The sequence below is a fragment of the Indicator indicator genome, chromosome 25, assembly GCF_027791375.1.
Source record: "Indicator indicator isolate 239-I01 chromosome 25, UM_Iind_1.1, whole genome shotgun sequence".
Taxonomy (NCBI): domain Eukaryota; kingdom Metazoa; phylum Chordata; class Aves; order Piciformes; family Indicatoridae; genus Indicator; species Indicator indicator.
The window spans coordinates 8,718,070-8,730,631 of record NC_072034.1 but is presented as its reverse complement, the minus strand read 5'-3'; the positions used below and the strand labels follow the sequence as shown (position 1 = coordinate 8,730,631).

Genomic DNA, 12,562 nt, shown 5'->3' with positions numbered 1-12,562 from the left:
GCTTCTCTTGGAGATTAGAATCAATGCAGAGGGAAGCCCCTTGTAACTTCTCCTGTTAAATCCTGTTTCTGTTCTCTCAGTACATATTTTCCCATAGAGAAGTGGTCACAACCTTTCCTTGAAACTTCTTATTCGATATTTTATTGCAAAAGAAACTTGAAACATTGAACATGACTGAAATCACTAGTGCATTATTATTTCATACAGGGATAACATCACCTCCTCAGCCCTTATCTCTCTCACATCCAGTGACTAATCTTCCTTATCACAGCTTCACACTGGGAACCCCACCCTCATGCCCCAGTGACTCTGAAAGCCCTCCGTCTGCTTCCTGGAATACAGTATGAACGTTAGAAGCATAAACTAATATATACTCTCCATATTCCACTGTGAATTATACTAACGCTGCTCTATACAACCTGTACGTCACACAAGACAAGTGAATTCAGTGCATCTGGATCAGCCTGTGATCTTTGCCACACCATTCACCAACAGGTTTGGGTTTTTTCCTCTCCTATAGATCTGCATTTTAAAATAAAGGCCAAGGACACACCTCCAAACTGTCTCTCTTATTAGTCAGCCTCAATCAACTATAGACTGAGAGCTTTCAGAAACACGCAGTGACTGTGTAATCCTAATTTTCACTTGTCATCCAATAGTAAATTAATTGCCCTTTACAAAACAAGACAAACAGCTGTAGAGGTGGAGCAACAAACAAATTTGTAATTTTCTCCAACAAAACTGCCAATTATCTGCAAAGTTAAACTGAGCGGCATGGCATTTGTCCTCTAGTAGTCTGTAAACACGCATCTCTCTGGCTGCTGAATTACCTTACTGAAGCCCTTTTTCCATCTCACAGCACTTTTACTTCAATTGCTGTTGACTGCTCTGCCAGAACTTCTACTGTGTGTCACCAGGGCGTAGCAAGGGATTCACAAAGAAAAGTCTCCATGATGCTGCATTATCTTAGTCATGGGATATTATTCCAGGCAGCAGGAAAGACTATCTGAATAGAGTAGAATGAGACTCAACTCGTCTTAAGGAATCTCTCTTATCTGTATGTAGTAATCCAAGACTTGGAGGATGCATTTGCACACTAAATGAGAGCAAATTAATATTACGCAATACACCACCTCCTTGTCAGTGCTCTTTCAGAACTCAAAAGCCTGAGATCTGCCACACTCTGTACTTCCCTACCCAAAACAACTCCACAGAACTTCTTGTCCTCCCATAAGGACCATGCTCAAAACCAAATTTAATTGGTCTTTCAATTAAAGATCACCTCTCTGTGGACTATTGTGAGGGAATTGGATTTTAGGGTAAAGTATGAAACGGAAAATTAAGAAGAAGAGGGAAAAAAAAAAAAAAGGAGGGTGGGAGAGTAAAAGAGTAAAAAACATTGTATCACTTCAAAGGCTCTGCCCAGGTCACAACTGTTAAGACTGTTAGGGATAGGCCCTAGAGCCACTGTTCAGGCCAAACTTACTCATTTACTTGAAAGTTCATGCTCAACATTACTCCAGTGTTTGGTCTTAACATCACCCAGAAGTGCTGAATACTCAGAAACAGCATCTTTAGTACACTGTTCCAGTAGAACCCTACATGCTCTTGCAAATAAACTAAATTCACTTATTGTTAAGTTCAACCCAACTTTATATTTTAAAATGGTTCATACAGGCATACGCTACAAACCAACCTGTTCAGTAACAGCATGCCATGTGGATAAAAGAATTCAGTTATCTTCAATTACTTGTTGGGTTTCAGCTCAGTTTTCAGTGGGTTGGGAAAAAAAAATAATGGATGAAGAAGTTCCATTGCCCATATTCATCTTTCAGTTGCTGAACTCCATCCAGCGAGGGTGCCATCCACGTGAAAAGAGAAATCACCCTGCTGATTTGCTGTGAGGATTTCTAGTCATTATTCAGTTCTCATTTTCACTTGGGCTCCACATGTATTTTTTTCGGTGAAGGAACACTGTGTAAGTGTTTCAGGAGGCAGGTAAAGCCATCCAACAGAACAGCTCTTCAAAACTTCAGTGGAACACATTTGTTCAACTCATACAACACCTTCCTTTCAATGCTCAGTTGGAAATTTTACAGTATGATCCATTTTTAAACAAGGTAAGCTTCACTTAAATCTATCAGCTGATAAATGTGACTGTCTGCCAAACGTGACAAAACAAGCCCTTGGAATATATAATAATTTAAATCTAGAGCATGGATTTAAATCTAGAGCATGGATTTAGAAGATTCTGGGAAGTAAAAGATCCCCAAACATCAGTAATTATGTTAACACCCTTTCCTACAATAGCTCTAGCATTTCATGGCAGAACTACATTAGATTGACCCTCTTCCTATGAACAACTAAGGCAGTGAGTTATGACACCTACACTCTTCCACTTATTTACACTCAAAACTAGGCAGTTTGTCAGCACAACAGAGTAGAAAAGATAGCCCAAATACATGATTGATTAATCACTATACTGTTTATTTTCCTTGCATTTCATTCCTCATCCCCCCTTTGCTTCTTCATAGAAAGCTGTAACCTCTGATTTTACTTCCCACTAAAGCTTTCATGGTATCAAGGGAGCACAGAAAGCCTCTACTGGAGGATGGATTTCTCTCTCAGAACAAGTCCTCAGTTCAGAAAAACAAACCAACCAACCACAAATACCAAATTTAGCATACCAAATCACATATGCTGTTATATCCAACTAAAATACAGACAACAGGTTTGTACAGATAATGGTTTTAACCCCTTCAGTATTGAGGTAATTACCAACGTTGTACCTTCTGTAAATTCTTTAAATAATTTTAGAAAGCTGCTATTAAAACACTCAGTGAATTCGTAGGAACAACATCTGCCTTCGGTACACCCAAAATATTTGATAATCACACCATCTACCAATTTATTAATCAAAACCTGGCTATTCCCACTAACATACTATGCCTTTACTAAACTGTGCTTTTACAACCTCTTCTGCCAACAGACTCATGCAAATTAATTTATATGATAGCACTACAATGAACTGGTTCTGCTACCAAAATATTAATCAGATAAAGGTGCTCTTTGATGCCAAGAAATAAAGGCAATGGAGAAAGACAAACTGAGCACAATATAAAAGCCTGAAGTGTGCAGTTATTTTAATTAACTACATCATGCAAGCACACTAGGAAGCAAACCCACTTCAACCACCTCAACAGCACAGGTGTTTTGCTTCACTGAACACTTCCACAAATTTCATGCACAATATTTTAATAATTATCTAAAGAATCTTAGAGACCCACAGCAGCTATATAAGCCACAGGAAGACTAGAGAACTCGGCATTCAGATTCCATTTTGCAAGGTTACAAAAAGGGCAGTGCTTTTGGATCCAAAGAAGAGGTAAGAGAACTTTTGTAATAAAACTATTTCACCAACTTAACCCTAGACAAATTATGTATATGGAGAAAAGGTAGCCAGCCTCTTCTGAGAGCTAGTAACTAGGTAACCAGCTTACCCCCAGGAGCCCAGCTCTGAGGAGTAGCTGAAGAAAAACATAAAGGAAGGACAAGGAACCCAAGACTAATGCTGGGTTGTTCTGCAGATTCCGTAAGGACACCACTTACTGGCTCAACTTTAAAAAGCTCATCTTGTTACTTAGTAAAAAAATTATCTACAAGATTATATAGGACTTCTTCCCTGCAACTGTTCCTCTCCTCTTACGCACAGATCTTCCACCTGAAGACTTACCGCAGTGTATCAGCCAGGCGCTACACAGAAGGCAAAGGGAGGAAGGCATGCCACAGAAGAACCTTTCATCAGCTGACAGCCCGTGCTAAAGCTATCTCCCTGTGTTCACAATCGCCAAGATGAGACAGAAGCCTATTAATTTTACTAGCAATTTTATACTGCTACCAGGCTTTCTCCACAAGTTCATGTAGATTAGGATACAAAAGTTGCTGTATAATTCCAAAACTACTCTGTCTAAAAGAGAAGTTTAATAAAAGGCTTAGTCAGAGACACTGAACTGCAGTAGCAAACATAGCATGAAAAACTCACGTTTACATTCACTGTTTGGTTTACTACAGCATAACTAAAACCTGCTAACCTATCTGAGACAAAAATACACCAAGTCATAGTAACAATGCTTTGACCGGATTCTTCTACCAAGAATTTTAAACCTTTTAAATTACTTTTTCCCTTCCAGCATACGGTGACATAAACAGTTTCTTTTGGTACCAAGAGCCAGGTTTGCCTCAACTACAAACTAATGCCACACTAAATTGAAAGTCAAAAGACGAGAGGCTGGGGCCACTTTTCTCAACTGCTTAACTATCACTGAACATGCCATATATGCACGTCTCAGGAAACTTACAACAAATTAAGCCAGGATCAACAAGTCAAACAGGATTCAGCCACTACTTTGATGTGAGATTCTTTTACGTTTTATTATCCTCTTTACGGATAGTTTTACATTCCATCCCAGCAGTATTTCTGCTCATCTACTTATTATTTCATATGACTAATTTCCATACTACTACATTCATAAGGGCCTAGCGTGACTGATTTTGCTTTGCCAACATGCAATTAGTTACTTCAAAATACATCCCTCATTGCAGATGGAAGCACATGGTAATTCTTTCCTTCAAACAGTCAGGAAAGATGAGCTGCTTTGTCTTTTATGAGGCAAACAGCAGCAGCTGCTTCATGGTGCTTTTGGTGGTGGCCAAACCAAACCATGCACCCTGGTGTTCTTCACCACTGTCATTACCAGCACCAGTGAATCCCAAGTTTGCTTGATTGTCACTGAAAATGATGTTCTAACACTGCCACTCAGTCTACTATTAATTTGATAAATGGTAAGCAAAACTTTTAGGCAGAAGGAAAAAAAGTTCTCGTCATCATCACACAGTGTATGAGCTCACTACTGCCTTCCTACACCTGCCTTCAACAACCATTTTATCTTAAGTGGAAAAGTAAACTTCACAGAATGTGAAGCATGAGGTGCTAATGCAACAAAAGCAGCATTCCCGAAGCTTCTCCTGTACCACTATTACTGCCACAGCAAGGCAAATAAGTGACAAGCTCCTTTTCATGCAAGGACAAGACCACAAGCTGCTGCACAGCACACTGGACTGTAGAAACCACACATAAATAGGTATTTATGAGTGTCTCAGTACACACAAACTAAACAGCCCTGATGATAAAAATGACTGCGTATGTTGCCAAAAGGTTTGATCTTCAGTTAAGTGAAGATTTTGTGGTCTAGAAAACTCCTCTGCTTGCATGACCTGTACACGTGAAACTATAAATTATGTATTTTTCTTTGTAAAGAAAGTACACATTTAATTCAAGGATAAAAGTGACCATGAGATCATAAAAACGTTCGTCAGGTGCCTTCAGGAGCAAGTGCTCAGATGGAAATTGCCAGGAAACATAGGTTGAAATAGGTATTTTGAGGTCAGCAGTTTACCTCCAGCCAAGAACAATACTCAAGAAGCTGCTAACTTCTAGGAACTCTCTGCTAACCTAAGCACAAAGCCTGTCCATTTCAAGTCAGGTCTTTGATGACCAACTTTGTGAAGCCATTTGTCTGTTTAGTCAGTATGGAGCCTATAAAGTAGTTTTATCTTATACGTAGTGATTAAAGGCCAGAAAATTATACCATGGCTACTCTCACTCCATTTCTTTCCACATAAACAGTCTGAATTCTGAGAGCAAGCAAACTGCCCTGCTTCTGTCAACATTTAAAGCCTCCACAATCCAAATCTTCAGGAAAGCCAAAACCAAGTAACGGATCGTACCGAGGGCCTTACCATGTAATTAGGCAAAAAAGACCTGCGGTAAAGCAAGAGGGATTTAGCAATATTTCCAAAGAAAAGCCAAGCGAGGCACGCAGCTTACCAGCCCCCTTTGCTACCAGAACCCAGCGCCATGCGGGGCTGGCTGGAGGTCACCCCCACCCCGCTACCGGGAGTGACAATTTGCAACCCCCGGGAGCCTGCAGCCGGCACTGCGGCTTCTCACTCTCAGCGTGTCCCCGGCTCCCGACCCATCTGTCCGCCCCCGCCTCGAGCAGGGCGAAGGTGGCGGCCGGACCCCGCTTGCTTCCCTCCTGTGCCCATGTATGTCAAACGCGAGAGCTTCCAGCTCGGCTCCCACAGAGCCGCACCGCCGGCCGACCCACACCCGGGCCCTGCTCCGGCAGCGCACAGCCTGCCGGGGACAGAAAAAAGAAACACGCGGCTTTCGCTTCTGAAAAAACCACAAACCGACAAACCAAAACCAAAACCACCCAGCTGCCGCTGCACGCCAACCAGATCCGAGCCCGCCGCACTCCCACCTCCCGCGCCGGGCCCGGCCCCCATACCTGGGTCCTCTGGGCCGAGCTGCCCGTCCGCCGAGGGCGGGGAGGGGCTGTCCCGCGCCGCTCTGCGCCTCGTCCACGGGTTCTCCTTGGGCGGCGGGGCTTCCACCACCTGCCGCCGCCGGCCGCTCTCCTCCGCGGCCTCCTCGCCGAGCTCCGGCTGACGGCTTTCCTCCGATTCCCGGGGGCGGCTCACCGCGGATCCACCGTCCTCAGCGCCCCAGCCCCGCCGCTCGGCGGGCGCCGCCGACACCTGCGCTGCGGACATGCCCTGTCGCCCGCCGCGAGGGCCGCAAGCCGGGGCGGCCGCAGGAAAGCCAAGGCGGGGGGCGGGGGAGAGCCCGCCTCCTTTCCTCGCCACCGCCCCGCCCCGCCGGCCGGGGCTTCGGGTGATTCCCTGTCAGCTCCCCCGGGCCGGGCCGCAATGCCGGTCGGTCTCTCCTCCCCTTCAGCTGCTCATTCAGCGCAGCCGCTTCCGCAAGCTGCCGTGAGGGACGAAGGAAGAGAGAACGGCTCGGCCCAACCAGCCTCTGCCCGTGGAGGACCGGCAGTCGCTCCAGGCCTCGGCTCGGCTCTGCCCGCCTGGACGGGGGTGCGCGGGCGGCGGCCGCCGCAGCAGCGAGGGCCGGGGCGGGGCTTGGGAGCACTCCTGTACGTTATGACCTCACGGCGGCCGGGACCGAGCGCAGCGGCGCCGGCCCCCCCGCCCCCAACACCACCCTCCCCGCGGAAGCGGCGGGAGGACGGCTCCGGGCTCCTACTCGCCGCTGCTGTCATCCAGCACCTGAATGCGAGCGCACCTCCGGACAGCAGGGCAATCCTCCCCATACTTCATGTCTGTCATTCCAGTACCCTCGTTAGCAAGGCACCCCGTTCCGACCTCGCGTTAACTGAAGAAGTCCACTTAAGTGCCACGCAGCGGTCACCGAAAGCGACTAGAGCCAAGCGCATCTGCACACCCCACAAACAGAGCAACAAATCACCGAACAGCTGTCTTTAAGTCGGGGGCACGGATCAGTTTTGAGAACCTCATTAGAATCCCTGATATTTTAGTATCGGCTCTCCTCGAACGGGCTGGTGGAGCAGAAGGCTGAACTGAACACAATGCACAATGCAGAACATGAAAGCACAAGTCAGCAGCACCTCTGCTTCTGTTCTTCATTAAACACACACAGTTAAAGATGGCTTAAACTCCAGTAACACTGGGTGTTTTGGGTTTTATAGACCTTTTCCATACTTGGACAACAGGGTCTCAAAATACAGCAGGAGAGTGAACACGTTTCATTGAAGCGAAGTGGGACTTCTCTCATTCAGCACTTCAGTGGCACAACCTGGAGAACATGTTCAACACACTTGAGTCCAAATGGCAATGGAGTCACATTTAATTTAAGCACTGTGACAGACTGCCACCTTCACCATCACACCATGTCTCCTCTACTTTTCTAATTTTTGTCAAAGATCTCCCAGAAACCATCTTGCAACATGTCCACTCATACCACACTTGCTGGATTCGTTAGGTTATACCTACACCATCTGCCACTGCACTGTCCCAGCAGCAGAATGAAATTCATCACCTCTTTCCCTCTGCAGTTTCCTAGTGTTCCCATAATTCTCCCTAAGACACTCTTTCCTATTTCTTGCATTCAGTCTTTTGGCCCTGTTTTAATCCCCTTCTTATAAGACGTCTTCAAAAACAAATGAACTAACCAAATTCTTAGATAGGCTTTCATAAAGCTAGTAAAAAATTTTATAGTAGTGTCACAAGTAGCCAAATTTCCAGTGTTCTGCAGCAGCAAAATATGCACTCTTTGAGGTAACATTATTCTCTGCTTAATGAGATTGTCTGCAGGTTTATGCTTTCATCAATAAAAACCACAAACCAACAAACAAAAGACCCTCACAAACCCACACCACAGCTAGCACCTCTTCCAACACCAAGGCATTTTAAGAATTATTCTGGAACAGATCAAAAAAAAGGAGACTGTCTCCTGGAACACCACACACGTCAACTGTCCTAACCTAGAGAGGCGGCTTGTGGACACTAAGTGCCATTTAATGTGAAATCAGACCCAGGTCTACCTCAAAAAAGACACGCATACAACCCCACCCAGGGTCTTGCTGCTTTCCTCAAGATATTTGAAAATTAATGACCTTGTGCGGTAAAGACTTGAAATCAAAACATCTACCACAGTTGTTATGCTGCTGTAAGCAAACCACATCAATACTTAAATGCATGGTTCTCTAAGATCCAAATATTGGTAATAAGGGAGGAATTTATCTTTTCATAAATAGAAAAAAAAAATCACTGCTGCTTCTGAACACTTTTTGTACAAAAAGTGACACATGTTCTCTATTTCAGATTTATACCAAGAAAGAGAGAGGGGGAAAAAAAAGTAGAATGATTAAAATTAAAGCAAATATTTAAACTCTCAGAAGTATCTTCCTTTGCAACTAAGTCAGGTTTTCTGGATGCAATACATTTACTAATCAAGGACATGCCAGTTGCATATTGCAGTGACATTATTTGAAATGGAGGAAAGCATTCTTAGCAAATAATTCTGACTACAAAAATAAGACATTATCAGGTTATGTTTCCATCTACACTCCTGAAAAAGAAAGTCATGCTAATTATTAAAAACAATTTTCACGTCTTTTATTCATTTCCCCAAACTGTGAAGCTGAGCAGACGTTAGAGTGATACAGAAGTACAGAGGCCCTACCTAAGTCACTGATAAGAGGGGGATTAACATTCTGTTTCCTCTTTTTCTTACATCAGTGTTAGAAGATAAGGAAGCAGGTGTGCAGACCACCCAGACTTCAGGAACATGCTATGCTGTAGCACAGGAACCTGAACAGACCAGGAGAAAAGCAGGAAATGGCTTAAGACTTAACAAAAAGGGGGCAAAAATACACTAAAGGTGACCCATAAAGTGCTAGCTTGAGCAGTTTTGGTACATACTTGTTTTGCAAACTTTGTGGTAATAGAAGGCTTACTGTATAGTGCATTGGATGGACTGGGCCTGAAGGGTACATGAAAGGCTTTTACAGTTGCTGAGACTCATTGTTAATTCTGTCCACTTTGTATCATCCCTCTTGATATGTTCTGACAGGGCAGGGCAGATTACCTTGTCAGAACTCACAGCACTTTTTCCCTGTAAGAGCACATTATTTAAAATACTCATATTTGAGAAAGCAGCTGATCTATGCTATATGAAATGCAGATAATAACAATTGTTACAAGCTACTTTACATTTTAAAGCCTGTGTTTTATCTTGTATAGGAGCATCCAGGCGTACCAGGAAACACTGCAAATTACAGGATTGCATAACGTAATAGCATTTTACTCATGTCATAGTTTTTAATGAGGAATTACATGCCAACTGACTATAGGAACCTCCTTTCAATACTGTACAACTTATCATTACGGCCAAGCTGACAGAGAACCTGACAGCTTAAGATAAAGAAACTTCTCTGCCCAACCAACCGTAATTAAGGTCAACATAGAAAAAAAAAAAGGCAATGCAACATAGAAAGGATTAAGATAAATAAATAAAAATAACTGCCTCAAAATGTTAGCAGTTACCAAACAAAAATAGCATTCCAAGGGTCTGAGGATTTTCACTTTCTAATCTACCATTTAAAGAGTATCTGCATATGAATCCAGTAACAAAAAGCAACAAGACTCCATTCCTTCACATAATGGCAACTTCTTGCACCTTCTAGAGCAATGTAAGTGATCTATCCTTGCTGAAAAACAAAGCAGTCACTTTTGAGGGGAGTGTTTTTAGACTTGGGAAAAACAGCTTACAGAAAGCTCCATCTGACAACGATTAGATGTGTTCTGTTCTAGATGGTGATCAGGAAGAGAATGTGTAAACAAAACACTAAAAGCAATTACCTAGGTTACTTATGGAAAACATATCAGACCTAACCTCTTACTCTGTTCTAAGCCTTTCCTTTCAAATGCTGATAAAACACACTGCCCCTCCATTTGTCCTTCTCACTTTTTGTCAGTTAACATGCAGAGGTGTTACCATGGCCTTCACTTTTCAGACAGCATAACTGAGCACCAAAATAAAATGGATTGGAGTTTGGTTGCTGGTTACAATTGGTGGGCATTAGAGTAACTGCTCCAATTCCACACACATTTCAAAGACACTTCTAGGTTGCGTTTGCTTGTTCGGGTTTTTTTGCATACAAACATCACTAAGACTCAAAAATGTACCTGCCAGTAACACTTACAGCTGTCTGTTCAGAGCAGCCTTTCAACTACCATGTGATATTCCCATTCATATGACAGAGCACGAACCAGCCTGCTCTTCTCCTGGCAGCAGCACTCCAAAACCCTGCCACCACCTTCCCACATTGCAAGAGCAACCATCATCAGCAAGGGTGATGTTTTCAGTTACTGCTGGATGATCCTACAGCATGCTCCGAGTTTAGTAGGTACAACACTGCCTTGCTTGGAACACGGCAGTAAGCAGGAAGAAATTGCACAGATCATGGACCCTTTTAAAAGTAAAAGGGATTTTAAATAAGTCCAGGAAATTCTAGCACAACAAAGCTACTGAAAAAGTAGTATAAAATTAGAATCATAATGGTATCTTAATTAATGACACAAGCTTACTTTCCTGAGTAGGTACTGCACACAGAGAAACATGAAAGTGGCATCACTGTTGGTTGTGTGAAGCTTTTATCTTGTACTGTAGATTATCTACTCTCCTTTTCCTACAGCACTAGCAAGAATTAAAAGGCTTACAGGATGACAGTGAGATGGATTCTGAATTCCTGTTAACCAATCCAGAAACAAAAAAAACTCACACTTCACTGGGTTTTTTAGCATTTTTATTGGAAAACATTAAAACCAAAAAACGATCAAGGCCAGTTTTACAATCAATTTCAGGCATACAGAATGGCTTCCTTGCTGTTTGGAATCAGTGCAGGAACCTTACCCCAGTATTTTTCTCATGCAATTGCTGGATTAAAATCACATTCTCATTTTACATCAAAATGGACTATTTAATAACACTTTCTTAGGATTTAACCCTAAAATCTGTTTTAAAAAGTCAATTTTCCAAAGGTTAAAAATAGTAACACAATAAGATTCCCCCCTTCTCAGAGCAGCTAGTAGCCTCCTGTGTGTGATAAGTGGCAGGAAAAGACCACAGAGCTTATTTTTCCCTTTTGTCATTATAACCTGAGATGTTTCTTAAATACTTCTTACTGGGCTTTCACATTTGGCAACATTACTTGAGCTGGACAGCAAAGTATGATTTCTCACTCTGGTCCCAGACCAGTCTTTCACTACTTACCCCAAGAGACACTCTCACAAACAGGAGTTGCACTGGCATAAATGTGCTTCTGTGAACAGTATGCTCTTTTGGCAAGTTAAAGCTTGTTAGTAATATCATCAGAACACTAACCTCAGGATGTCAAGTTCCCACCAGTTGTGTGATTCCTAGCATTGTGCGCTTTGAAAATATTTACTTTGGGTGTTATACTTTGTAGGATAGAGAAGTTGATTTTTGTGTGCTTACTCCCCGCCTTACAAAATCTGTCTTTTCTCTCTTCCATTCGTTCAAGCCCTTTCCCTTGCCACCAGTTATCTGCTTTTCTCAGTGCTGCAACAGAAACAGGACATAAAGCACACAAATACATTTAAAACGTGAGACCTAAAAAAGCTGGTGCACAGCAGACAGTGCTCTTGTAAAACACTCAGCTGATGAATAAGCTTGTAATGCATCAAGCACATAGATGTTTTAGTACAGCGTTAAACCCTGCGATTTCAGTTTGTAAGCTTACTTAGATTTCAAACCTTCCAATATTCAGTGTTTCACTCTATTCTAATGTGCTTGTAATTTCTCATTTGCTCCCAAATATACAGAAAGCAACAATGTCTAAAGAAATTACAGAAAATCATTTGAAACAAGCAATTTATTTTCCAACAAAGTATCAGTAAATGTGTATGTTAAATAATTTGGGTTATTACAAACTGTTGCACTTTCAGTTTTACCTGTACTTATCTGATTTTGAAGTGAACCATGATTTCTTACTAGTCTTGTCTGCCTGACTAAAATTCAAGAGGATGTATTTATACATTCAAGGATGCTTGCTTCATACTCTGCCTGTTAAAAAGGCATTATGCTAGCCGTGGAGATCAATAAAGTGCTTGATCTGAAAGGTGTAGACATCACAAATCCTGAGAAAAAGCT

At 42.7% G+C, this 12,562-nt stretch overlaps 1 protein-coding gene across 1 annotated transcript in view; it reads right to left on the bottom strand.

Annotated features, from left to right (window-relative positions):
- LARP1B (La ribonucleoprotein 1B) overlaps positions 1-6,618 on the bottom strand; it is a 36,891-nt gene extending 30,273 nt beyond the window's left edge. Inside the window, exons 1-2 of the mRNA XM_054392464.1 lie at positions 6,354-6,618; positions 483-509 (exon numbers count right to left, since the gene is read on the bottom strand). Of these exons, the coding sequence (XP_054248439.1) occupies positions 483-509; positions 6,354-6,618 (292 nt within the window). The remainder of the gene's footprint in view (positions 1-482; positions 510-6,353) is intronic.
- Positions 6,619-12,562: the final 5,944 nt, after the last annotated feature.